Source organism: Propithecus coquereli, unplaced genomic scaffold (assembly GCF_000956105.1).
Source record: "Propithecus coquereli isolate 6110/MARCELLA unplaced genomic scaffold, Pcoq_1.0 Scaffold438, whole genome shotgun sequence".
Classification (NCBI taxonomy): Eukaryota; Metazoa; Chordata; class Mammalia; order Primates; family Indriidae; genus Propithecus; species Propithecus coquereli.
Window position 1 is genome coordinate 1,682,887 of NW_012150152.1, and position 27,480 is coordinate 1,710,366.

General features: G+C 57.7%; 1 protein-coding gene across 1 annotated transcript; it reads right to left on the minus strand.

The window, feature by feature from the left end:
* Positions 1 to 726: 726 nt before the first annotated feature.
* SLC27A1 (solute carrier family 27 (fatty acid transporter), member 1) lies at positions 727 to 26,470 on the minus strand. Its single transcript, XM_012654143.1, has 12 exons — positions 26,241 to 26,470; positions 12,414 to 12,808; positions 12,061 to 12,222; positions 11,904 to 11,973; positions 10,661 to 10,752; positions 10,475 to 10,584; positions 5,961 to 6,170; positions 4,732 to 4,858; positions 4,505 to 4,642; positions 4,261 to 4,425; positions 3,723 to 3,869; positions 727 to 1,954 (listed from the first exon to the last, which is right to left on the minus strand). Exons 1-12 carry the CDS (start codon positions 26,405 to 26,407, stop codon positions 1,797 to 1,799), a joined length of 1,941 nt encoding a protein of 646 aa, XP_012509597.1. The 5' UTR covers positions 26,408 to 26,470; the 3' UTR covers positions 727 to 1,796.
* Between the last annotated feature and the right edge of the window lie 1,010 nt (positions 26,471 to 27,480).

Genomic DNA, 27,480 nt, shown 5'->3' on the forward strand with positions numbered 1-27,480 from the left:
CAACCTCCCAAAGTGCTGGGATTACAGGCACACCCCACCATGCCCAGCTAACAATTCACAAGTGTAAGTTGCGCACTGTGCTGAGTAGCATCTCACCATCCACCTCTGTCCTGCCAGGGACGTGAGTCATCCCTTTGTCCAATGTATCCACGTTGTCTACGCTACCTGCCCATTAGCCACTTAGTAGCCATCTCGGTTATCAGATGTATAAAAACACAGTATATGTAAGTGTTAATACTAAACTTGGTGTCAGACATCCACTGGGGCTCTTGGCATGTATATCCCTTGCAGATAAAAGGGAACTACTGTACAGGCTCCAGAGCTGGGTGTCTCAGGTTCAAATCCTGACTCAGATGGCCTCCAGGGCAGGCCTAGGAACTCGCCCAGAGCACCAGCTGGCCCATACACGGAGGGGCACCTGCAGGAACCCACAGGCAGGTGGCCCATCCCTCCTCGAACCACCGAGGCCATCCCAGGGCTGGGAGGCCCCAGGGGCTGCAGGGAGGCAGCTCCCCGTCAGCAGGGCGGTGCGAACACTAACGCTCCTTCCCAAGGCCCCCTCGGTCTTGCAGGGGGGCTGGCCCCCTATCTGTGTCTGACTCAGGTCTGGAGCCTGTACTTCCCGGAGGGGTGGGGGCCCGGCCTGCCTCCTACAACTCAGCAAGGGTTCTGCGCCACATGGGGACAGACAATAACGACTGGTCTCCCAACAGGTGCCAGAAGCTCTGCAGGTTTATTTCTTAAAACCAGTTGGGAATCAAAACCTCAGTGCTTGGAAAGGTCCGAGTGAGGCAGCACAGTGGCTCACTGCCAGCCCGTTCCAGGGATGGATGGTACTGCCGAGGGGAGACGGGTGGGTGGCCTGGGCGGCCACCCCAGTGAGACTGGCCTCAGGTGTCTTGAGAAGAGCCACCGATGGGTATGTCTGCGCCATCTTGGCGGGATTGTCCGAGCCATCCGTAGCACAGCCAGTGGGGACATCCGAGGACTAGAACCCAAGGCCATTGCAGATGCCATCCCGGGCAGGAGACCTCCCCCGACCCCACCACTGCCGCTCCCATGGGTCCATCCAGCAGCCACGCTAGGTGGGGACGCCACAGAGGCCTCCACCAGGGACAGTAAGCAGTCTGCTAGAGCCACCCAGCCCCGCCTTCCTTCGGGGCCCTCCAGCAGGAGTTCCAAGGAGATGCCTGAACAGGGGCATCCAGGCAGGGCCCAGCAGTGGCAGCGTCCAAGGGGTCATAGTCAATCCTGGAAGCTTCCAAGGCATCGGGAGAGAAAGGTGGGGCCAGGGAAACCCACCAGGAATGGCGAAGTACAAAAAAAAAAAAAGGCAGTCGGCCCAGCCTGGGAGACATTTCCAGTTGACCTGGGGACCACTTGCCACTGTCCCCACACACCCGGGCAGACCAGGAAGACGACCCCGGCTCCTCCGCCCAGCACAGAAGGCACAGGGCCTGCTTGGAGTTCACACGAGACTCTGGGCCCGGCAGCCGAGGCCGGGCTGGGGCTCCTTAAGGCACAGCCGAGGGGGCTCCTAAGAAACGTCTGACCGCTGTTGGCGGAGAGAGGAGGTGGGATGGAGGAGAGGGGGGAGATGAGGCCAGAAGGGACGTGGGGCAGGGAGGGCGCGAGACACACAGACACGGGAGCGCGACAGTGGGCAGGAGCAGCGGCTCGGCTGAGGCGCCAGTCTCAGCCCCAGGACGGCCACCAGGTGCAGCCCGCCAGGCCGTGCGAGAGGCAGCCCCGCGCAGGTCCTTGGGTCGGGGAGTCTGGCTGGCCGGGGAGAAGGATCAGAGGGCATGGGCGCCCGAGCAGATGCGGGTGTAGACGCCCTCGTCCAGGGGCAGGTAGCGGCCCTGCTTCAGGTCCAGGAAGAAGAGCCGGTCCGAAGTCTGCCGGGGGTCGAAGGCCTCTCGCTGCAGCCTCGTCTTCTGGATCTTGAAGGTGCCTGGGTGACGGTGGGGTGGGGGTGGGGGACGATGGCTGAGCAGGGGCTTGCAGGAGCCCCCAACCCACCACCCACTCTGCACCTCTGGGCCTCCGCAAAGGCCGTCCTGGCAGGAACTTTCTTCCCTATTTAGCCAGATTCCCCTTTGTCCTTCAAATCCCAGCTTCATGCCCCTTCCTCCAGAGAGGCCTCCCCGACCACCCCCACCACAGCAAGAAAGTCTGTGTGCTCCCTGCCTGGCCACGTGTCCGTCCTGCACACGACTGAGGCAGGGTTTTGTCTGTCACACAGTGGGTTATTAGAGTTTAGCGACCTATGCCCCGTAGGCCAAATTTGGCCCACCCCAAGTTTTTGTAAATAAAGTTTTATTGGCACACATCCATGCCCATTCATTTATACATTGTGTATGGCTACTTCCCTGTCACCCTGGCAGGGTTGAGTGCTTGCAACACAGACCGTGTGGCCTGCAAACCTGAAAATATTGATTCTCTGGTCCTTCAAGAAAAAGTTGGCACCTCCCACACTGGACGATTATGAAATGGTTTTGTGAAAAATATGCTAAGAGTTATGGTTAGTAGAAGAAAGCAAGGGACGATACCTTTGTGATCTAGAATTGGGAAGGTAATTTTTTAAAAATTCTTATTATTATTTTATTATTTTATTTGTTTTGTTTTGAAGACAGAGTCCCACTCTGTCACCCACGCTAGAGTGCTGTGGCATCATCATAGCTCACAGCAGCCTCAAACTCCTGGGCTCAAGCGATCCTCCTGCCTCAGCCTCCCGAGTAGCTGGGACTACAGGCATGCACCACCGGCTAATTTTTACTATATATATTTTTAGTTGTCCAACTAATTTCTGTCTATTTTTAGTAGAGACGGGGTCTCGCTCTTGCTCAGGCTGGTCTCGAACTCCTGAGCTTAAACAATCCGCCCGCCTTGGCCGCCCAGAGTGCTAGGATTACAGGCGTGAGCCACCGCGCCCGGCCTGGGAAAGTAATTTTTAAAAACAGAACTTCAAAAGCACAAACTGTAAGGTTAAAGAAAAAGGATAAATTTGCTTGTTTGTTTGTTTTTTGATACAGGGTCTCACTATATCACCGTGGCTGGTCTCAAACTCCTGGGCTCAAGCGATCCTCCCGCCTCAGCCTCCCAAGTAGCTGGGGTTACAGGCACGCGCCACCACGCCCAGATGAGTAAATTTGTATCAAAATTCAGAGTTTCTTTTTTAACAAAGGGCACCATGGACAAAGTTAACAGTGAGACTCAATAAAAAGAGAAGAGACTTATGACGTCTGAAATTGCTGAGGAATTAACGCTCAGACTATTACGAGCGACTCCCGTCAATCAGAGAGCAGATGACAGCCAACACAAAGACGGTGAGCGACGGGAACAGACGATTTGAGAGGACACCCAGGAGGCGCGAGATGATCCACTCAACTTTCCTAGTTATCAGGAAACGCAGAAAACGAACCAATGCACCGAGTGTTCCAGGACGCTTAGCGGGAGTGGGAGTGAGAAATGGAAACAAACAAATGCATAAATAAAACGCCAAGAGCCCCACGTGAGCCCACGTGCCTGGCCGGCCGCGGACGCCAGGTCGGCCTCAGAGCAGGGCCCTGAATGAGGACGAAAGTACTGGGTTCTATGCTGTGGTTTGTCCCCACCAAACTCATGTTGAAATTTGATCCCCAGTGTGGGAGGGACCGAGCGACTAAGACATCCACCAACAGACAAATGGATGAATGGAGAGAGGCTGGGGGTGGGCGCACCTGTAGTGTCCACCTGGGGCAGGAGGCGCAAGAATATGGGCCGGGCGTAGGGTGCCAGCACCTTCTGCAGCTCCTGGTACATCACGTTGGGGTCCAGCTGGCTGTGGGGGTCTGCGATGGCTGCCATCCCTGCTTTACCCTCCACTCCTGCAGACAGAGCTCAGCTGAGAACACCCCACCCCCAGCAGCAGGACCAGATACACCCCTAAACAGTGGCCCCTGCCTGGTCTCTGATCTCTGGTCTTTCCCCACCTGGGATAACATTCGCCAAAACAGCAAACATTTTATGGAGTTCCTGCTTTGTTCCCTGCGGCCCTTAGACAGGGTTGCTTTCATGATCCCATTTCCTGGATGACAATACCAAGGTTCGACATCACTCATGTGACCTGACTTCAGATCCCATGCTTCCAACCAGGCTGCCACGTGCAGTTGTCCAGGTTGTGCACTGCCCAAAAGCACCTGGACCTCCTAGCCCCTTCTGGCTGTGCTCCCTTGGGGCTGCCATACTCCAGAACCAAGTCCTGCAACCCCAGCTTGCCTGGCACGGCCACCCCGTACACGGCCACATCTGTCTGGCCCAGCAGGCGGCTCAGCACGCTCTCCACCTCGGTGGTGGAGACATTCTCCCCGCGCCAGCGGAAGGTGTCCCCACCACGGTCCCGGAAGTACATATAGCCAAGTTCATCCATCACCAGCACATCACCTGGCAGAGGGGAAAAGAGGAGGTGGATGGCGGCCCCCCATCCTCACAGCCAGCCCCTGGGATCTTGTGGGCTGTGCACCTGAGAGGTAGGCGCTGTCGCCCTTGCGGAAGACACTGTGGGCGATCTTTTCGTTGGTGGCGCTCTCGCTCACGTAGCCATCGAAGCGGCGCAGCGGGTCCTGCTGGTTGATCTGGCCCACAAGGAGGCCGGGCTCCCCTGGGGAGGAGGCCGCACTCAGGCTGTGCTGGGAGGGAAGGGGGCGGGGACCCCAGCTCCCCGGGGAACCAGGAGGGGGCCCTGCTCACCAGCCTGGCACGGGACGCAGAGGCCCCGGGCGTCCCGCAGCAGCTCCATCGTGTCCTCGTTGACCTTCACCAGCCGGATGGGGTACACGTGGGGCAGGATGCGGCTGTTGAAGCCACAGGAGCCAACCTGCGGTGGGAAGAACGGAGTTGGCACGGAGCCTGGCAGGGGCATGGGGTCCTCCTCACTGACACTCTGCCTCCCCTGCCCCAGAGCTTGGTATTAGCATCCCTAGAGTCACTCTCAGCTGCGACATTGGGTGATCTGCAAAAGGGGGTGGTAAGTGCAGTGTCCCCACCCCCACCCCTCCCGCCTTCCCAGCCTTCCTTGCAGTCACCCGAGGAGACCTGCAGCTGGCCACCACTTCCTGGCCCATGAAACCCTCTGTGCTGGCAGGAAGTGGCTGCCTGGTGTCCCCGGAGCCACGTGGGACAGACATGTGCACTGTTTCTGCCTGCTTCCCGCCACCCTGCCTGGTGTGGTTCCACAAATGGAAATGCTCGTTCAGCGCGTTTGTGCACCACATGCTGCTGAGCGTGTTTGTTACACGGCGACTCGAGCTGGCGCTGCCAGGGCGTCGTCAGAGGGGTGGCTATCCAACAGATAATCCCGGTGGGGACTGTGCATTGTTCTTGGCACTGGGGACCCAGCCCACGCGGCACTTGCTTTATTTATGATCATGATTTGCTCCTGGCGGTGGGGGGAGGGGCTTGGGAAGAGAGAGGAGAGTCGCACAGGGCAGGAGAAAGGTGATACTACGGCAAGTCGCTGTCAATCACGGAAGCATCTGCCCTGCACACTGGGCTCGTGACGTCGCATGATTCAAATATGCACAATGAGTTGCTAGCCCTGTTTACAGATGAGGAAACCGAGGTCCAAGGAATCTGAGTGACTAGCCCAGCAGAGGAGAGGCGCCCCGACCCCAGCCCTGGGTCCCCCGAGCACTGCTTTCCCCGTCCATCACGACGTGCACTTGTCCAGGACACACAGCCACGCTGCCGTGGCCTCGAACCCTCCCCAGTCCAGGTGACAGTGACATAACTGACTATGCAGGCTGAAGGAAGGTCCCTGCATTGAGCGTCCGGGCGCACACAGGGGAGGAGGTCCCAGGAACGTCGCCTACACCCCGCCCTGTGCACCCTGGCTGAGCCCACCCTCCGCACTGTGGCCACTCGGGACCCTGGGAGGCAGAGGCAGGGACCGGCCCTGCCCGCGCCCTGGCGGTGCGCACCTTGCCGTCCATGTTGGCGACGCTGCAGTTGCACTCGGTGGCCCCGTAGAACTCGCCGATCTGGCGCACGCCGAAGCGCTGCGTGAACTCCTCCCAGATGGCCGGCCGCAGCCCGTTGCCCACCGCCAGGCGCACGCGGTGTCGCCTCTCCGCCTCGCGCACTGGCTGCTTCAGCAGATAGCGGCAGATCTCCCCGATATACTGGACTACCTGTGGGTGCGGGGATCCCGGATCGCAGGAGAGCCCCCCAAGACCGCCCCACCTGGGGAGCTAATCTCGGGAGCGAGACGGCCTGAGGATGGTGACAGCCCACGCTCGGGTGGTGGCGCTGTCTACCTCTGCTACGCGCTCAGCCTTCGCGAAGGGCTGAGGACGCGGCTTCTATCCAAATGGCTGTGGTTGGTGTCCCCCACGCCCCTCCACGACCCCCTACCCCACGCTGCTTCCTCTCAGAGGATATACCACTCTCCCAGCCTCAGCGGGCACACACGGTGGGAAGACTAGCTGGAGAGCGGACGCCCCACCGCTGAGGGCCACCTCAGTCCAGAGCCCACACTGCCCCCGGAGCCCCACCGGCTGAGCCCAGGCTGCCAAGACCACCATCCCTGGGGTGGACCCCTCGCGGGCACAGGTACTAGGCTGGGACTGAGCCCCAGGTGCCCTTGTGCTCTCTTCTCCCAGTGGGGTTCTGAATGATTGTCCTCCCCATTTTACAGGTGGAGAAACTGAGGCTCACAACTGGTAATTAACTGGCCCAAGGTCGCACAGCTGGCAAGTGGCCGCGCTTGATCTGCACCCAGGCGCCCTGGCCCCAGAGTGGGAATGAGGCGGTTACGCGCTCGGGATTGACCACCAGAGGGGTCACAACCGCTGCGAACTGCTCGCCGCTGTCACGTTGCCGGACGAAATCCGAATTTCTGCCTGAGGCGCCCTCAATCCATCTCCCATGCTTTGCCCTTCCTCCTCGGGGACTTTGCACGTGCCGCGCCTTCTGCCTGAAGCGCCCTCCCCCCAGATGCGTGTGTCTGGGCCCCGGATCTTGGCTCAAACGTCACGCCGGTGAGAGGCATTCCCTGCACGCTGGGCTGAGCCGAGTAGGCGCTCACTAAACAGATGAACAAACCAACCTGCTGGGCACACACCGCCTGCCAAGCACTGAGGCCCAGAGAGGGGATGCAGCGCACGCCAGACCACCGGCCGCCGACCAACATCGGGACCCTACGGAGAAGAGTTCTCTCCCTCCACTCCCAGACTTAGGCCACTTGCCTTGAGTGTGTTGCAGCCCACCCCATTTCCAGGACAGAACATGTGGCTCAGCCTGGTCAATCAGCCCAGTCCACCCTCGGCCACTGTGATTGGTTTAAGAATGGGCATGTGACCAGAGCTGGGCCAATGAGAATCAGCCCTGGGACTTTTGATGGACTGTGGAGAAGAAAGAAGCCCTTTTTCTCTGCCAGAGCTACTGGGGACCCTCCTGGGGGAGGGACAGGGAGGGGAGCTGCCCACTTAAAAAGCAACCCAAGAGGGAGCCTGAAAACAAGAAATGGAGAGCGATGGAGGCCCTCCTGGATCAAACTGTGCCTGAAGCTGTTGCTGTATGGCCTCCTCAGTTCCATTAGCTAATAGATCCCTTTCCTTGAGGAAGCCATAGTTTAGCTTAGGCTTGGGGTTAGGGTTTTGGGTCCTTTCAACTGAAAAAGCCCTCCCTGAATACAGAGCTGTCCTCCAGATGGTGACCAGACGGTCCCAGTGTGCTATGAGCAGCTCCCTTTCTTCCTTAGAAATCAGGCCGCAGAGGGACAATTCAACTGTGGTCGAGGCAGCTGAGGCCACATCAGGTACTGAGAGCAAGCAACGGATCCTCACCTCTAGTCAGAGCCCTGTACAGACCCAGAGCTGGGGGAACACAACTCAGATCTGCTCAGCAAGGCAGACGCCAGGTGCCCCGTCCTGCGACCTCTGGGAGGCTGCACCCTGACACGGGCTGGGAGCACACCACAGGGCTGAGCTCCCCCACTCGCTAAGATTCCCATGTTGGGGCGACCTTGCACAGAATGTAAATGCCCCAAGTGGGTACGGGGAGACAAAGGCGCCGCACACTTGGCGCCCATGGTGAAGGTGTGTTGCACTGCTTGCCCACCTGCCTCTCAGAGCCTAAGAAAGCAAGGCTCCAGGTCACAGCCTGCTGCCCTCCGTGAGGATGGCTGGACTGCAGCCACCACTGCAAACAGAACAGCAGCCGCGCAGGTTCCTCCAGCCTACAGCCGTGCAATGGAATCTCGAAACCCAAACAGACACGTGCTTTTGTTTTCTCGACATCCTTGTTGAAAGTGGCCTTTGGAGATTCTGTCCTGTTCCTTAAAGAGTCCTCTGTGTTTACTGCCTACCTTATGTGACACAGAAATTCCACTTCTAGGAAACTGACAGAATGAGCTTCCAAGGGCCTAGAGACAGTGAACGACGCCCAATGCAATGTGGCGTGTCAAGGACAGAGAGATCATCAGATGCCATGGGCCTCCAAGTTCTGGGAGGACATGGCACCACCCACAAGGAATCTTTGCCAAAAAAACAATTGAACTTGAAGCTGATGAAATATCTAGACCAGTAGTTCTTGAACAGGGGCAATTCTGTTCCCCATGAACACTTCACAATGTCTGGACAATTTTTTTTTTTTTTTAGAGACAGGATCTCACTCGGTCACCCAGTGGCACAACTGAGTGCAGTGGCACAAACATAGCTCAGTGCAGCCTCACACTCCAGGGCTCAAGCGATCCTCCTGCCTCAGCTTCCCGTGTAGTTGGGACTACAGGTGCCACCACCACACCCAGATAATTTTTCTACTTTTAGTAGAAACAGGGTCTCGCTCTTGCTCAGGCTGGTCTCGAACTCCTGGCCTCAAGCGATCCTCCCGTCTCGGCCTCCCAGAGTGCTGGGATTACAGGCGTGAGCCGCATGGGGCCGGTAGGAGGATTCATATAAGACACATCAACCGGTCATAATGCGGGTTGTCTGTTGATTCTTTTTGAAATTATAGAACAAACACATTTTTGACATGGTGAGACACAGGACTGGGCCATTGCCAGATTCCTGATGGCACCGAGAAATCAGTGTCATCTAAAAACACTCCTTACCAGACACAAAGGCCACACAGTGTGTGAGTCCATTGGTATGAAGTGTCCAGAACAGGCCAATCAGGAGAGGTGGGAAGCAAAGTGGTGGCTGCCAGGGGCTGGGGGAGGGGTGTGAAGACTGACTGCTAATGGGGATGGGTTCTCCTTTTGCAGGGGGCATGAGAATGTTCTGGAATTACATAGAGTGGTGATTGTACGACACTGTGAACACCACTGAATTGTTCACTTTAACGTAGCTAATTTATGTGATTTTCACTTCAGTTTAAGAAAACAAGTCCTCACCTTTCAGAGGCTGTCCTGACGCCTCCACGCAGGAAGCGCACCGCCCGGCTGTCCGCTGTTGGGCTGCTTCGCAGCCGTGCAGGGGAGGGAGGTGGCTGCAGGCGGAGGGGCAGGACTGGCCATGGGGCGGGCCCCGGGACCGGCTCAGGGCTGCGCCAGAACGCCCCATACTTTTCTGCCCACCGTTATGTATGTTTCCAACTCGCGATAATTAACTTTTTTTTAAAAAAAAAAAAAAGACTATTTTGCAGTTTTCCCCAAGACCCCCCAGGCAGAAGGTAAAACCCTTGAAAGCGGAGCAAAGCACAGTTGTCGCTGACCCTGCAGGGTCCCCAGGATCCTCAGCCCAGAGAGCCCTGGGCCCCGCTGTGGGCCGTGGGCAAGTGGCTGAACCTCTCTGGGCCCACCTGTCCGAGGTGAGTTGGCGCCTGCTCACTTGCCACAGCCCTGCACATTCCCTGTGCTCTCTTCTCCTTACCCAGCCGGCCCTGCTCCCTGGGCCAGCACTACCTCGGGCCAGGTGCCCCCACCCGTGTCGCCTGAGTCTGAAACCCGCAGCCTGGTTTCCTCTCACCGTGGAGGGGAAAGACAATTGCTGTCTTCTCTTAACCCTGACCTGCTCTTCTCCCCGGCACAGCAGATGCCCCCCAGGCTTACCCCACCCGGAAGCCCCAGCCTGTAGCCCTCTACACCCCAGGAGGGGACCCCAGCCCTGGTCTCATTTTCCTGCAGTCACCAGCAGGGAAGACCCATAGGGCACAGGGCACAGGGAAGGCAGCGCCTTAAGGAGCTTGAAGAGCTCACACACCCTGGGCCCAATCCCAGCAGATCACAAGCCTCAGTTTCCCTACCTGCAAAATGGGTGTGATGCCTTTGCCCACTCCCAAGCAGTTATGAGGACTGCAATAAGTTCACACCTGGAGGGTTTAGCCCAGGACTGGACACAGAGCCAGTGCTCAAGGGCACACTGGCTGCCCTCTCCGTCCCCATCCTAAGCAGCCACTCTGGATATCCCGGGACAGAGGGAAGCAGGCCCCGCCATGATGGTGGACCCACAGGCAGTGGCTGGGCGGGGCCTGACGGGGAGGGGCGGGGCCTGACCGTGCAGTTGTACTTGACGCAGTCGTCCCAGAAGCGGCTGGCTGAGAATTTCTTGCGGAGGACGACGGTCTGCCCGTAGAGGAGACACTGTCCCACACCCATGATATTCCCTGCAGACGGCGGGCTCCGTCAGGGGTCCCCCGGCGCCCACCCGCAGTCCCCCACCACCGGGCTGCCCCGCCATACCTGCCGAGTGGTACAGGGGCAGGCAGTCATACAGCACGTCGGTGGCCTGCATGCGGTAGGCGTGGTGGCCGAAGGCGGCAATGCGGTAGTACCTGCGGGGCCAGGAGGGCAGGGGCTGGGACCTAAAGCCCCTAGGGTACAGGGTGGGTAAGCGTGCTGGGTGCAGACCCGGCAGAGCCATCCTAGCTCACATGGGGCTCCCAGGCTGGCCACAGAGGGAACATGCGGCAAATAAAGAAAATAACTGTTGCTGGTGCTAGGTGCCAAGAGGGATGTCACAGGGTGAACTGGCAAAGGGACTGATGGTGACACAGCCAGGGAGGTTGGGGGATCCTGTCTGGGAGGCAAAGCATGGTCTCATCCTAGCGAGAGGGAGCTATAGGGCATGCTCTGGAAGGGTGCCCAGGCGGAGGGCACAGCATGTGCAAAGGCCCTGAGGCTGGAAGGAGCGTGTGGGTTTCAGGTAGTCTGAGGGGCTGAGGAGGAGTGAGCAAGGGCTGAAGGGGAGCAGATGACATCAGGGAAGTGGCACAGCCTGGACGATCTGAGAATCGGTTTTATTCTGGAGACCAGGGCAGGTGCAGGGAGGTCTGATTTGGGAATGCCAGGCTGGAATGCAGTGGCATGATCACAGCTGACTGTAACCTCAAACTCTTGGGCTCAAGTCATCTTCCCACCTCACCCTCCCAAGTAGCTGGGACTACAGGCACGCACCACCATGCCTGGCTAATATATATTTTTTATTTTGTAGAGACAAAGTCTTGTTATGTTATTTTTTTTGTAGAGACTGGGTCTCACTGTATTGCCCAGGCTGGTCTCGAACTCCTGGCCTCAAGCAAGCCTCCCACCTTGGCCTCCAAAAGTGCTAGGATTACAGGTGTGAGCCACTGCACCCGGCCTGATTCAGGATTTTAACTCCTCCTGTGGCTGCTGGGGGGAACTGGGCCACGGGGGGCAGGAGCAGGAGCCGAGGCGGTGCTGGGGCAGGTCGGGGCTGGGGCATGGAGCAAAGAGGACGAACGAGGCGACGGGTCCCCCTGATGGGCTGGATGTGGGGAAGGGGGAACAGAGCGGTCCCAGAGCACTGGGCACAGGGGAGCAGTATCCTGAGATGGGCTGTGACTTTCACCGGACTGGGGCCCGAGATGTCCACAAGACCCCACAGGAGCGGGGGGCGGGTCAGGCTGTGGAGACATTCTGGGCCACTCTCGGGGTCTCAGGGACACACCCGCAGGCCCCTCACCTGCTGTGCACGACGATGGCAGCCTTGGGCAGCCCCGTGGTCCCCGACGTGTAGATGTAGAAGAGCCGATCTGCGGGAGACGGAGCGTTGGGGACGGGCTGGGTGGGCAGGGAGCCCGGCGGCAGGGTGGGCGTGCACGGGTCCCGCCAGGACTCACCGTCCATGCCCTTGCTGGGGGGCTGTGCCAGGGGGGCGGTGGAGGCCTCCTTCAGCAGCGGGTCCAGGAGGTGCGTGTCCGGCAAGACGCCCTCGGGCCCCAAGTCTCCAGAGCAGAACTTAAGGAGGCTCCTCCTCAGCTGACCGCTCACCTCTGCCACCGCTGAGGTCCGAAACGAGCATCAAGGTCACAGCTGGACGGGCCCCTCCCAAGGCCTGGATGCACCACCTCCCTGCCCTGGGGCTGCCCCAGAGCACGTGCCTCGTGGCCACATCCAGGAAGGCCCCTCTCCCCTTCTCGGGCCTGGGGCCAGCATCTCCCCCCGCCCGCCTGACGCCCGCGCCTGGCCTCACCCGCTGCCATTTCTCCACCAAAGACCAGGGCCTTGGCGCCCGAGGCGCCCAGGCAGAAGGCCAGAGGTTCGCGCCGCAGGTTAACGTTGAGCAGCGCGGCCTCCACGCCCGCCTTGGCCAGGCCCAGCCACAGCCCCACGAACTCGGGACGGCCCTCCAGGAAGACAGCCACCACGTCGCCCGGGCCGAAGCCGAGCTGGAGGAAGAGGTTGGCCACGGCGTTGGAGTAGGCGTCCAGCTGCGCGAAGGTCCAGCACGCGCCACTGCCGGCGTCCACCAGGGCCGGGCGCTCGGGCTGCAGCCGGGCCACCGCCTGGAAGATGCCCGGGACGGTGCGGCCAGCGCGCTGATGCCCTCGCAGCTCCAGGCGCACGCGGATCAGCACAGACAGGCCGCTGCGGGGGGACAGAGGACAGAGTCACTGGCGCCCTCTTCCGCCTGTCCTCGGGAAGACTGCGTCCCTGAGCCTCGGCCTCCCCATCTGGAGAGCTCTGGCGAGATTCGCAGTTAACGCTTTCGGTGGCGGACTCTCGGGGGCCAGTTCCCGACAGCCTGGAAGCAGGTGTTCTCCTCAAAGCAGCCTGGCCACGGCCGTGTAAACCGGTCACTCTGCCCTCCCCCCCGGCTGGCCTGGGGCCCCGCCACCCTGACCTTTGGCTCTGAGAGGTGGCCTCGTGCGGGGTTAGCCACCGGCACAGGCCGTGTCTGTCCTGACTGACACGGGGCGGCGTCTCCGCTGCGCCCGCCCCTTCCTCGGCCCGTCTGGCCACCGCCGCCCACCGGCTTAGCGTCAGTCACCGCCAGGCCCACCCTGCGTGCTCCACTGCCTCCCCGCCTCCCCCACCCCTGCGGAGGCTGCGGTGATCTCGGCACCGACGTACACGCATTCATCCCGCCATGCATCGTTCCTTCCCTCCTTCCTTCACTCGTCCCCTCGCCCCTTCGTTCGTCCCCTCCTTCCTTCATCGTTCATCCCCTTCGTCCTCCTCCCTCCATTCCCTCCTTCGCCTGGCAGGCTGCCGAGGCGTCCCCGAGCCTGCTGTGCCAGGCACTCTTCCCAGCTCTGGGACAGAGCGGTGGACAAAGACCACCAAGCCGCATGCTCAGCGGCCCACAGTGCTCTGGGGAGAGCGGCCCCTCCACGTACGGGAATGAGCACCGACGGTGCTGCATGGTGACCAGGCTGCGAGGGGCGGTGTGGTCACAGCGACGTGGACCAGGGCAGGGGCAGGAGAGGCCTCGAAAGAGAGGCAGGTGCCACCTGGCGAGGTGAGAAGGAGTGGCTGTGGGAGAGCCAGGGCACAGCGAGTGCAAAGGCCCTGAGGTGGGAACGGGCCTGGGAACGAGGCGCATTTGAAGATCGGAGTGGAGGTTGCTGTGGCGGAATCGGGGTGGCGCAGACGGAGGGGACGAGGTCTGAGGTGGGCAGGAGGGGTCACGATGGGAGCCCTGCAGACAGGAGGCTGGTGGGGTCTGAGAGAACTTCTGCAGTTTCCAAAAACAAGGGTTCAGGATTCTGGTGAGATGTATGAGATTTCTTGCTTGGGTCAAACACTTGTCCTGGAAGCCTCTGGAAGGGCCCTCCAGCTACCCTCGGGATGGGACCAGAGTGCTGAGGTCCTTGCAATTCGACGCCACCACCACCCCCTACACACGCCACTGGCCAGCCCCCACAGACCCGCCCACTCACTGGGCTCCTCCCAGCGTCCTCGCCACCGCCTCCAGGAAGCCCTCCAGGCACCTGCAAGGGGTTGGCCCCTGTGTCACGTCTACTGCTGCCCCACCCCAACACAGATTCCCCCAGATGGAGCCAGACTTGGTCAGCTGGGCACTGGCTGGCCTCAGGGAATATTCTCTTGTCCACTCTGGGAGCCCACCCCCGTGCAGAGAATCACCCAGTCATGGTTCCATTCCCCCCAGACTGTGAGCACCCCAAGGAAGCTGCATCTCTGCGTCAGCCAAGGAGCCTGGTGCCTGGTGGGTGCTCAGTGAACAGACACTGGACTGCTGTGTTCACGCCCCTGGCCTGGAACCCAGCGTGCCTGCCCTCCCTAGCAGTCAGCTGCAGAGCACGAGCTCTTTCATTCTTTCCTAAAATGGTGAGCATCTGCTTAGCGGCAGGCCTGCACAGGGCAAGCACCCACGGTGATGGAGACAGAGCCTCCTCCCCCTCCATCCCTCCTCATTCGCCCACTCTGGCCACACCCTCCTCTTCGCTGTTCCTTGAACACAACTGGCAGGATCCTGCCTCAGGGCCTTTGCACAGGCCCTATGCCCGCTGACTGGAACACTCTTGCCCAACATGCAAGTGCCACCTCGGATGGCCGTTCCTGGAACCCCGTCTGTTACTGCCCTACCTTCTATGCTCCTGTCCCCCATCGCTGCTTTATTTTTTTCTCCATGGCACTCATGCCCTTCAAACGCCAAGGGCAGTGTGTTCATTTACAGCCTTGTCCTTGGCCTGTCTCTCCCGGCTCCAGGCAGACAGGGGCTTGCACCTGTTATGTTCCAGCCCCAGAGAGACAGCAGGGGACGAAACAGCCCACGGCCCCGCCCTCCCGGAACACAGAGCGCCTGCCATGAAAAATCCCACGAGGAAAGAGACGCATCTGGGCTCTCAGGTCAGACCTGAATTCTGCAGCCCGAAGGAGGGAGCGGCCGCCCCCGTTGCCAGCCGAATCCTTGGCAAGGGCAGGGGCACCCACACATGAGCAGGGTCTTGGGGCAAAGCCACTCTGCAGAGGGGCCAGGCATAGGGACGGAGGTGGGGACACACAGGCAAAGCCCCAAGGCCTGAGCAGGTTCGGGCCGCCAGGCCTGCTTTTTGCTGTTGGGGCAGCTCGCCCACCCCTGCGAAATGAACGACTCCAAATGAGAGTCCCAGAGGGTGATCAGATCAAACATCTCCATGAGAACCTCAGAGACGCCGCACTGCAGGACAGCAGCCAGATAAAAGAAGTTCCAGAAAGGTGAAACCAGGGACATGGTGGCTCAAGCTCGTAGTCCCAGCTACTTGAGAGGCTGAGGGGGGAGGATTGCTTGAGGCCAGGAGTTTGAGTCCAGCCTGGGCAACATAGGGAGACCTTATCTCTTGAAGAAAGAAAAAAGAAAAAGAAAGGTGTCCTTGTCTGGGCCCCGCTGTGCCCTGTACTGCCCCCACTGGCTGCCAGATGGGTTGCGAGCACCCAGGGGAGTGACGTCCTTCAGATCTGAATGGAGCCTGGCACATAATAGTTGCTCAGTAAACAGAGGCCAGATGACTGCATCCTTCCCCTCCACGGTGTCCAGTATAGAGGCACAGATCCCCACACTCATCCCCACACAGTGAGCACCTACTGTATACAGGCAAACCTGATCTGGTGTGAGAGGTAAGATCAACAGAGACCTAGGGCCCCAGGGACAGGAAGGAGGGATCCTATGGCACCAGGGGACTTTTGGGGAGATGGGAATGCTTTATATCTTGACTGTGGCGGTCTCCTGGGTGTGGACCTCTGGGGGAAAAAACCCAACTGGACACTAAGAATGGGTGCATTTACCATTGTAAACTACAGCACAAAGGCAACCCGCCAAGGATTTAATAGAGATTCAGTTTTACAAGGTGAAGAGTTCTGCAGGCCGGCGCGGTGGCTCACACCTGCAATCCCAGCACTTTGGGAGCCCCAGGCAGGAAGATCACTTGAGATCAGGAGTTCAATACCAGCCTGGCAACAGCGAGACCCCGTCTCTACAAAAAATACAAAAATTAGGCCGGGCGCGGTGGCTCACGCCTGTAATCCTAGCTCTCTGGGAGGCCGAGGCGGGCGGATTGTTTGAGCTCAGAAGTTCGAAACCAGCCTGAGCAAGAGCGAGACCCCATCTCTACTAAAAATAGAAAGAAATTAATTGGACAACTAAAAATATATAGAAAAAATTAGCCGGGCATGGTGGCATGTGCCTGTAGTCCCAGCAACTCGGGAGGCTGAGGCAGGAGGATCGCTTGAGCCCAGGAGTTTGAGGTTGCTGTGAGCTAGGCTGATGCCATGGCACTCACTCTAGCCCGGGAGACTCTGTCTCAAAAAAAAAAAAAAAAAAAAAAAATGCCATCCCTGGGTCCTGGGAGGCTCCCCATGGCCCTGCCCCGCCCACCTCATCGTCCCCCTCCTCTTCCCCTGGCTCCTCAAGCACTGGCTGCCCCAGGGCCTTTGCTCTTGCAGTTGCCACTGCCTGGAATACTCTGTGGCAGTCCCCCACCCCCCATGGTGGCTCCTTCTCATCCTTTGCTTCTTTGTCCTTTTTTTTTTTTTTTTTTTTAAGAGACAGGGTCTCGCTCTGTCGCCCAGGCTGGAGGGCAGTGGAGTCATCACAGCTCACTGCAGCCTCCAACTCCTGGGCTCAAGCGATCCTCCCGCCTCGGCCTCCCGGAGTGCTGAGATCACAGGCGTGAGCCACCGCGCCGGCCTGCAAATGTAATTTAATTGAAGATCTTGCGAGGAGATCTTCCTCGATTGAGGGTGGGCCCTAAATCCAATGACTGCTGCCCCCCTAAGAGAGAGAAGGAGATGACGCAGAGACACAGAGGAGGCAGCCACGTGAAGACAGAGGCAGAGCCTGGAGTGACACGGCTACAAGCCAAGGAGAACGCCAAGCATTGTTAGAAGCCACTGGAAGCTGGAAGAGACACATGGAACCGATTCTCCCTCAAACTCTCCAGAAGGAAGCAGCCCTGCTGACACCTTGACTTTGGACTTCTGGCCTCCAGGCCTGTGAGGGAATAAATTTCTGTTGTCTTAAGCCACCCAGCTTGCGGCACTTTGTCACGGCAACTCCAGGACACTCTCGCACCCCACTGTGTGTCCGACCTCTGTCTGTCCTGCTCCCCGCTCTTGCCCCAGCAACCCATGCAGTGGAGGCAGCATCTCCACTCCCATGGTCTGGGAACAAGCAAACTTCCTGCCCGGTTGTCCCCAAACCCTCCTCACTGAGCCACAGCCTGACTGTGCCGCTCTTCTGCTCAGAACCCATCCCCGGCCATGTGACACTCTCCTGTGCTCAGCATTCAAAGCCCTGGAAATCTGAGTCTGCCACCTCACCACCGTGGCTTCATCGACTCCAGCAATGCTCAATTTGTAGACACCGCCACAAACACACGTCGCCCCCTTTCAATCCCCCTACCATGTGGGAAATAGCAGTCCTATGTTCTCTTTCTTCTGCCTTGGGAAGCTGTCATTGGGATGTGATGCCTGGAGCCACAGCAGCCAATAAGAGCCCATGAGGAAAACCACCCGAGGACACCAAGCCTATACAGCACAGATGGCAGAGCAAAAAGATGAGGAACCTAGGTCTATGACAACATGTAAACCATCAATTAACTAACTGGAAGCCACCTTCTGTCTCAATTCTGTACTACATGTGGTCGTAAATGTTCCTTACTGTCAATGCCACTTCTGGTTGGGATTTCTGTTACTTGGACTCAAAGTGTCCCCATGCTGCTCCCTAGAGGAGCAGATCCACTCATGCAGTGTGACCTCTGCTGAGTACCACCCCATGCTGGATATCATGACAGGTACAGGGCTATGCAGGCGACCAAGGGAGGCACAATTCTTGCCCCTTTGGGGTTTACAATCTAGGGTGGACGAGGCAGTTCATAACCAAACAGAAGCCATTACAGTGTTATGATCAGCGCTTAGAAGGAAGCAAACAGGGCATCGTGTCCAAGCATGACCATGCAGATTTGATCCCGAGGGACCGGGAGTTCTCTCTGGGGAAGCGACATTTGCACTGCATTTTAAAGGATGAGGAGGAGTCACATGGCTAAAGCTCTAGGGAAAGGCATTCCAGGTAGAAGGCACAGCAAGTGCCAAGGCCTGGAGGGAGGAAAGTGATTGGCATGTTCAAAAGGGAGCGAAGGTCTGGCGTGGTGGCTCACGCCTATGATCTCAGCACTTTGGGGGCTAAGGTGGGAGGACCGCTTGAGGTCAGTAGTTCTAGACCAGGCTGGGCAACATAGCAAGACCCCATCTCTATAAAAAAATAAAAAATAAAATAAAAAAATTAGCCAGGTGTGGTGGTGCGCACCTGTAGTCCCAGCTATTTGGGAGGCTGAGGCAGGAGGATCGCTTGAGCCCAGGAGTTCGAGGCTGCAGTGAGCCATGATTGTGCCACTGCACTCCAGCCTGGGTGACAAAGCAAAAAAAAAAAAAAAAAAAAAAATCATCTGTTAAAAAAAATTAAATTAAAATTTTTAAAAGGTGTGAGTGGAGCAGAGAGTGATGAATCTCTCCACGGCCTCAAACCATTCTGCGAAACGGGAGATGGATTTTGGCACATTAAAGTCACATGGGGAAGATGACAATGTTAGTCATTGTAGCTTCCAAAGGGCAGAGGACTGGAAAGAACCCAAATGCCCTGTGGCAGGGGAGGGATGAGAGACGCAGTAGCTCGTCCTCATGACAGAAGGCTGTGCAGCCTCCATGAGAGCAGGGCTCACGGTGGGTGGGAAAAGCTAGTGATTTTGTGGTAAGGAAGCCAGATTGACCTCATAGACACTGACTGGTCTCTGTGTTTCCCTGCATCCCCCAACACGGCCAGTAAAGAGAATTTTGTAAAAGCATGAACTTACAAGGATAGGAAAAGTGGGAGTACGGACAAAACCAACCCACTTTTGGAAGCTGGGGAGCAGCTGGATGAAAGGGGGAAGCCCCAGGAGGTGGGAGAAAGCAGAATCAGGCTGCAGTGGGGGAGAGGTGCTAGATCAGTATCGACTGAAAATCTATTTCAGAAATGACTCCTGGTTGGGCGCGGTGGCTCACACCTGTAATCCTAGTGACTTGAGGGGCAGGAGGCAAGGAGGATCACTTGAGGCTAGGAGTTTGAGACCAGCCTGGGCAACATAGCAAGACCCCATTCCTAAAAAAAAAAATTTTTAAAGAAATGTCCAAGCATGGTAGTGTGCACCTGTAGCCCCAGCTACTTGGGAGGCTGAGGCAGGACAATCTCCTGAACCCAGGAGTTGGAGGCTGCAGTGAGCTGTGATCAGGCCACTACACTCTAGGCTGGGCAGCAGAGCAAGACCCTATCTCAAAAAAAAAGAAAAAAGAAATGACTCCCTTGCCACCCCAAGAGAAGACTGGAGATCTGTCCACGGGAGGGTCTCCGGCTGGGAACCGGCTGGGACACCCTGCATATGGGTGTCAAGTGAGTGTTTACTCATTGGATGCCAAGTCCTCAGTTCCCTTCCCCGGGATGCTGCTGGCTAGACCTGCACCCTCCAGGTGGAAACCAGCAGAGTTGCCTTGGGGAATCTAACCAGACCAAGGAAAACCACCTGAAGACCTTGCCATTGGGGTTTCCCCAAAACACTGCCTAGCCAGGTGACCCCATTGTGAAGCTCACAGTTGACAAGATCTCATACACACACACACTCTCACACACACACACACACACACACACACACACACACACACTTGCCTAGAGCTTCTAACTGGCTAGCTGGTTTTACAACTGAGGACAACCAGACCCCTGCGGGTTTCTTAACAAGCATGATGGAGACTAAAGTAAACCAAGCAAAAAATCTTTGAGGAAAAAAAGACGGTGCAAGAAAAAAACAGAATAATACTAAAGTCATTGATATGCTGGGAGACATAAGGGGGCATACGGCATCTGTGAGACAAGAACAGGATGGTATCGAAACGCTTTCAGGGGCCGGGCGCGGTGGCTCACGCCTGGCATGCCAGCGCTCTGGGAGGCCGAGGCGGGAGGATTGCTGGAGCTCAGGAGCTGGAGGTTGCAGTGAGCTGTGATGACGTCGCTGCACTCCAGCCCAGGTGACACAGGAAGAAAAACGGAAAATAAAAGTGATCCCAGTATACTAAATGTCAGCTTGGAATAATTACAGTCAAAACAATGTAAACGTTTACTACCGACCTGACCCAAATTATCATGTATACTCGACCCCCATCATTTGTGGATTTCTTATTCGCAAATTTGCCTACTCGCTAAAATCTATTTCTAACCCCCAAATCGCCGTCATTCTTGGACACACACAGAGTGGGGAAAAATTTGAGTTGCCGAAGGGCACATCGCCCGCGGAAGTCACCGAGGCGGCAATGCTCCGCCTAACTTCAGCCCCTGCACCGAAAGGAGCGTCCTTCCCACGGTCTGCTTAGCGCCGCGCTGCCCACATTTGTTTGCCTTTTCCTGGTGACTCTGGGGCTGAACGTGCCCCCAGGCGCAGTGCTGAAGTGCCGGCTGGCGTTCCTAAGCACAGGAAGGCTGTGCTGTGCCTTGCGGAGAAGATGCGCGTGTTCCAGCAGCTTCCTTCAGCCGTGAGTTTCAGTGCAGCTGGTCCAGGGCTTGATGTTAGCAAATCAGCGATATCTGCTAAACGCGGGGTTGAATTCCGTTAATTAAACAGCAACTCACGCAAGACAAGGCTATATACTACTCACTTTATGACGATGATGTGGCCAGAGGCTCGCAGGAACCTACCCTTGGATTCTCCCAGGAACAATGTTCAGCCTCCGCTGATTCACTGCAGCGACTGCCGATGCCGGCCACCAGCGCCGAGCACTGGCTGTGACAACTGTCGCACAACGACGGGATGCAAGAATGTGTCTGTGCAACGAGCGTGTGCGCATATAGGGACAGGAAAAGAGTGATGTCGACGGCACAAAAGGACACCAAATCTTCATCCCCCCCCCCATTTTTTTTAGAGACAGGGTTTCACTACGCTGCCCAGGCTGGACTCGAACTCCTGGGCTCGAGCGAGCCTCCCGTCTCAGCCTCCCGAGTAGCTGGGACTACAGTGGACGCCCTACCACAACCAGCCAAATCCTCATTTTCTATGAAAGGAAATGACGAGCTCAGGCCTCGAACTGGGAAAAAAACAAAATGCAAGATGTTGTCACATCCGTCATTTAGAGACACGGAGGTGAAAGCTGTTCCCACCAGAGAAGAGAAACTGCAGGCCGGGGGTGAGGTGGATGGCTTGAGTGTTTCCCTGCGGTGCTCGGTGCTCGCGTGACTTTGATAAAGTAACAGGTACGAGTGCGAGCGGAGGACACCAGGGCGGGAGCGGGACGGGACGAGCCGGCCTGTGCACGCTTCTGGAAACGTGTCTTGGGAAGCAGACACGCAGCCTCTCTAAGGAGGGGACTGGGCGGCTGGGGGCAGTGGAGAGAGGGCGACGTTCGCCGCAAGCCCCTCTGCGACATTTAGAATTTAGTACAATGTGTTATGTATTAACAACTACAAAAAAATAAGTAAAAGCATAAAACATTAAAAGTTGGCTGTTTACACATCACCTCCCTGGGCACACCCTGACAGCCTTGGGTACGAAGACTATGCCTTGAAGGCGGCTGCTAAAGACAGGGTCTGGGCCCCAGAGTCCCCCTCCAGGGAGCTCTGGAGTGAACCATGGGGCCACAGGAAGGGCCGGGACAAAGAGCGGGTGACCTCACCAGCAAGAACGCTGCTCATCCATTCATTCAACTATAATCATAAACGGAATAGCTAAGATGATCATCTTTAGTGTTTGTCAGTCACCTACTATGTGCCAAGCACTGTGCTAACCTTACGGCCCCCCCGCCAAAGTAGGGCCCTAAGAGCCCCATTTGTCAGATGATGGATAAGCCGGGGGCTCAGAGAGGTGAATTAACACGCCCAAGGTCACAAAGCCATCTGGGGGCAGAACAACCAAGAACCGAGGCCGCCTCACAGGCTCCTTCTGCTCCCCCGGCAGGTTCACCACAAGGCGCTCATCAGGTGCTCACGACATACAGGTGGCAGGCCAAGTGCCCGTGACACACACAGCAGGTGCTCAATGCATGCTTCCCAAAGGAGGAGCTCGGCACAAGGACCAGTCTTGCAGACGGAGGAACTAGGGCTCGATGGGCCAGTGAGGGGCAGAGATGAAGTCCATAGCCAGACCCTTGGGCCATCACGTGGCAATCAGCGCCAACGCGTCAGAGCACCGACTGTGTGCACAATTCTGCTCTAAGGGCTTCCCGTGAGTGAACTCGATAGAGCACCCCAAGAACCCTACAGGGGGCCATCAGCAGAGGTGGCAACCACAGGAAGCAGCCCCTGCGTTCCCAGGCAACACAGCAAGAAATGGGAACTGAGGCCACAGCTGGTCACACTCGGGCTGAACACGAGCTCCCGGACCAGGAACAAGAGGACTGGCCCCGCCGCTCTCCAGGACGCCCACGTGGGCAGGCAGTGGATTCCGGTGCTTGGTTCCAGCCACATGCCTGGGCAGCCCTCCATGGCCCCAGTTTAAGCCACCCCCACCCTTCAGACAAAGAAGCCACTGTCTGGTTCTCATCCCACTGCTCCTCTGCCCCAAGCCCAGGCCTCCAGGGCAGGAAGAAATCAACAAGGATGAATGTGATCAGATTTCATGCCGCCAAGCACGGGACACGTTAGGAGCACTGGGGGTAGGGTGCTGAAAACTTTTCTGAACCCAGGTATACATTCAGCACCTCCACCACCCCAGTATGACACGGCGGCTAAGAGCATGGGCTCTGGAGCCCTGGCCCTCCTTGGCTGTGTGTTCCTGGGCAAATGACCTCACCTCTCTGTGCCCTTGTGCATTTCACCTACCTGAACATGGAATTCACCAACATCCCTTCTTTACAGGACTGTGAGAGGATCAGAACAAGATCTAGTACATGGGAAGGTCTATACAGGCTGCAATGGTTAGCTATTGCTGAGTAACAAATTACCCCACGAATCACTGACAGGAAACAACAAACATTTATCATCTCACAGTTTCTACAGGTCAAAAATCTGGAAGTGGGCCGGGCGCGGCAGCTCACGCCTGTAATCCTAGCTCTCTGGGAGGCCGAGGCGGGCAGATCGTTTGAGCTCAGGAGTTCGAGACCGGCCTGAGCAAGAGCGAGACCCCGTCTCTACTAAAAATAGAAAGAAATTAATCGGACAACTAAAAATATATAGAAAAAATTAGTCGGGCACGGTGGCGCATGCCTGTAGTCCCAGCTACTCAGGAGGCTGAGGCAGGAGGATCGCTTGAGCCCAGGAGTTTGAGGTTGCTGTGAGCTAGGCTGACGCCACAGCACTCTAGCCCGGGCAACACAGTGAGACTCTGTCTCAAAAAAAAAAAAAATCTGGAAGTGGGCTGGGCATGGTGGCTCATGCCTGTAATCCCAGCACTCTAGGAGGCCGAGGTGGGAGGCTTCCTTGAGGTCAGGAGTTCGAGACCAGCCTGGGCAAGAGTGAGACCCTGTTTCTAAAAAAAAAAAAGAAAAATTAGCTGGGTGTCGTGGAGCGTGCCTGTAGTCCCAGCTACTCGGGAGGCTGAGGCAGGAGGATCGCTTGAGGCCAGGAGTTTGACGCTGCAGTGAGCTATGATGACGCCACTGCACTCCAGCAGGGGCAACAGAGTGAGACTCTGTCTCAAAAAAACAAAAAAGAAAAACTCTGGGAGTGGCTTAGCGGGTGGGTCTGGCTCAGGGTGAGGCTACGAGTGAGGCGTCAGCTGCGGCTTCGGTCATTTCGAGGCTTTTTTCTGGGGAGGATCCACTTCCAAGGTCACTCGTGTGGGCCTTTCCACAGGGCTGCCTCACGACATGGGGCCAGCGATCCAAGAGACAGTGCCCAAGAGAGAAGCCACAGTCTTTCACGTTACCTAATAATGTCACAAGTGACATCCCATCACTTCCGTTGTATTCTACCCATCAGCCGGCGTCACTAGGGCCAGCCCACACTCAGCGGGAAGGGAGCACGCAGAGGCATGAGGCAGGCCTCCCTGGGGCCATCTTCGAGGCTGCCTCCCACAGACAGGTGTGTCAAGCCATGTCAGGGACTTAGAGTGGACCCAGACTCTGCCCTGTCCCCCGGGGCATGGATATTCCCAGGTTCTAGCGGGGCCAAACTGGGGAGGAAGGAGACAGAGCCCGGGTGCGCCCGAGAAGGAAGGGAAGTCCCTGCACTTGGTAAACATGTCCCGTGCTCCTGCTGGGTGCCAGCCCTGAGTCAGGGGGCAGGGCCAGCGTGGCACCAAGCCCAGCACAATCTCCATCTGCACCCCCAGAGTCTAGCAGGGGGAAGAGGCCCAGGAACTAAAAAGCAAGAAAACAGGCAGATAAAATAATTACAAGTGACAAACACTGCTAGTGGTGAGCGGCCACACCGCTCTACTTTCAATCCTGTTCCCACCACTTGTGTGACCTGGGACAAGTTACATAGCCACACTGTGCCTCAGTTTGCTCATCAGTAAGATTGGGACAGGACAATACCCACCTCATGGGGTTGTAAGAGAGCTTTATATATAAGGTCATGCCTGTAAAATGCCTAGCACAGGACCCTGCACGGCAGGAACACTCAGTAAATATTGGCCATTCTGCCAGACACGGGGTGTCTTTGACTGAAAATGAAGAGCAAGGAAATAGCAATCGAGGCAGAGAGAACAGCAAGTGCAAAGGTCCTGAGGCTAGAACAAAGTTAAGGAATGGCAAAGAGGTAGGTATAGCTGGAGGAGTGACACGGGGAAGGTAGTGGAGGTTGGGGATGTGGTCAGGGACCTTGTGGGCAGTGCTCAGGTGAGTGGTATAGATTCTAAGGGCAACAAGGATCAGGAGACGATGCTGAGCAGGAAAATCCAGCAGTTTCCCTGAGGGAGTGTCATACAGCATCCCCAGGCAGAAAGGGGTGCCGTGTGTCCCAGGCAGAGGGGGCAGCCTGAGGCCGACACTGTAGCAAGTTGATTCGGGGACCAGGTGAACATACAGGAGTGGAGAACGGCAGGTGGGCAGGGAACAGGTTGGCAGGACTTTGAATGCCCAGCTGGAGGCTGAGTCTTTCTGCTGCAGAGGACGGGGTAGCCATGGAAGGTGCATGAGCAGAGGGCACAGTGAGATCGGCACATCAGAACCACCATGGGGCAGGCAGCAGGGAAGGGGCAGGGGCCATGGCATGGAGAAAAAAGGATGCGTTTCAGAAAGTTCCAGACCAATCATCTTGCAGTGGGGCCCTTCCCAGCTCCACACCATCTGTACCCCTCCATGAACCTCGGTTTCTTCACCCTTGTCATGGGTTCAGTCCCCCCACCTCTCTGCAAGACCTATGAAGGTGCCGAGCCTGGCCTGGCACGTGGCAGGTGCTCACCTGCTCCCACAGGGGGGCTATTACTGAGATTTGCTCTGATGGGAACCCCCAGCATCACCCATTTTACCCCAGAAGGACCCCAGCAGCTCCTTTGAGCCTGAACCTCAGAGACACCCCAGAGAGCCTCCAAGGATCCCTGCATAGGACACCATATCTATCCCCCAAACCCAGTCTCCAGATACCCTCAAACAAATTCTGGAACACACAGCAACCTCCCTGAACCCCCAGCGTCCCACACAGACCCCAAGCTCTCGAAGCGTGCCCCAGCCATGCAGAAACTCGTAAACGGTCCTGAGGAGATACGCACCCTTCAGAGGCCACTGGGTCGCCCCTGTGAGCCCCCAGTAACGTACTGAAGAGCCCACAGAAGTCTCCCGCAGTCACCACGGCTCCAGAGAGTCTCCCAAACCCCCACGGCTTCCCTAACAGCCCCAGCTCCCTGGAACTTCCACCAGCTGCCCAAAGACCCCCAAGTTGCCCCTCAAGTCCCCTGAGATCTCCCAAGCAGCCTCCAAAGCCCCAAGCACCTTGGAACCTACTCATCTCCCTCCAAAGACTTCCAAGCTGTCTGCTGCAGTTGCTCTCAGAGCCTCCCAACTCGTCACCGCCGCCCCGTCGCCACCCTGGAGGCACCCATCCCAGATCCTCTAGGCCCTCCGAGCCGGCGGCCCGCGGTACGCCTCCAGGGCGCGCGGTCCCGCCCCCGGCCCCGGCTCTACTCACAAGAGGTCCCGCCTCGCCGTCTTGCAGACGATGCGCAGAAAGCGCCAGCCGCCGCTGCCCACGTACACGCAGAGCGCCGCCGCCGCGCTCCAGGTCCACGGCAGCCCCAGCAGCCACAGCAGCGCCAGCGAGGCCGCGGAGGCCGCGCCCGCACCCGGCGCCCGCATCCTGGAGAGGCGGAGAGCGCTGAGACCGCGGCCGCGCCGGCTCCGCCCCCGACGGGCCCGCCCCGCCCCCAGGGAGAGCTCCGCCCCCGGGCCCCGGCTCCCGGCCCCGGGCCAGCCCGGAAGGCTCTCCGAGCCAGACTCCGCCCCCAGGCCTGGGATTGGCCGGGTCCTGCTCGGGTTCCGCCCTACCCCACGTTGGGCCCAGGAGTCCCTGCCAATTATTACAACAGGCCCGGCCCACAGAACCAGCACTTCAACACCGTCAGTCGCTGTCAGGCTTCGCCCCATGCCTTAATGTAGCCGCTATCCTCGATCCCAGAATCCACCTTCACATCCTGTCCCCGAGCCTATCCAGACTCAAGTCCTTCGCTTTTCCCCACTCGGCCTTCACAGCCGAGGCTGACCCACTTCCGGAGGCCACGACCATAGAGAGATTCTGCGGGCCAGAGAGACGACGGCCAAAAAGACCTAGGGGCTAGAGTAGCCCGCCGGAGATGGCCGCCGTCTCCATGGCAACCAAGCCTCCTCCCCTCCCACCCGCGTGTTTAAGAGACATGTGTGTTCTGCAACCGGGGGACGTGGGTCGCGGGAAATTCCTGCGGCCTCAAGGCCACACGTGGTTCTCCAGATCCCCAAGTGCGGCCCCTCAACCGAATCCAAACTTCACAGAACAAAGTTTGGATTCAGTCAAAAGGCCACACACACTCAAGGATCCAGAAGGCCAGCTGTTGCCCCAAGGCCGCAGGTTTCCGCCCCTGCGTGGCATGCGAGATCCCTACCCCCGGGGACCGAAAAAATAGCAGCTCACACCCACGGCCCGCCTGTGTTGGTTTCTTGCCTCCACTTGTCCTAAATCCAAGCCCCACAGCCTCTGGTTTTAAACACACTTTCCTGGGACCCAGGGAGTGCTACCCTCACACCCTAGGGGCCTCAGAAGGCTCTAAATCTAACCCCCGCCTCAGTCTTAAACAAGTAGTCCAAAGACCCCGCTAATCCTAAATCCACATCCCGAAGCCTGTAGTTAAATCTCAAGTCTCAAAGTCACACCCCAGGAGTCCCAGGGAAGACAAAAT

What these genes read in the sequence shown, in the direction of transcription:
- SLC27A1 (XM_012654143.1), bottom strand. Translation starts at nt 26,407, where the DNA reads ATGCGGGCGCCGGGTGCGGGCGCGGCCTCCGCGGCCTCGCTGGCGCTG. An exon ending in ACGGCGAGGCGGGACCTCTT is followed by an intron (nt 12,809 to 26,240) that starts GTGAGTAGAGCC and finishes GTCCCCCCGCAG; the next exon opens with CGGCCTGTCTGTGCTGATCC. An exon ending in GCGTCAAGTACAACTGCACG is followed by an intron (nt 6,171 to 10,474) that starts GTCAGGCCCCGC and finishes CCGCACCCACAG; the next exon opens with GTAGTCCAGTATATCGGGGA.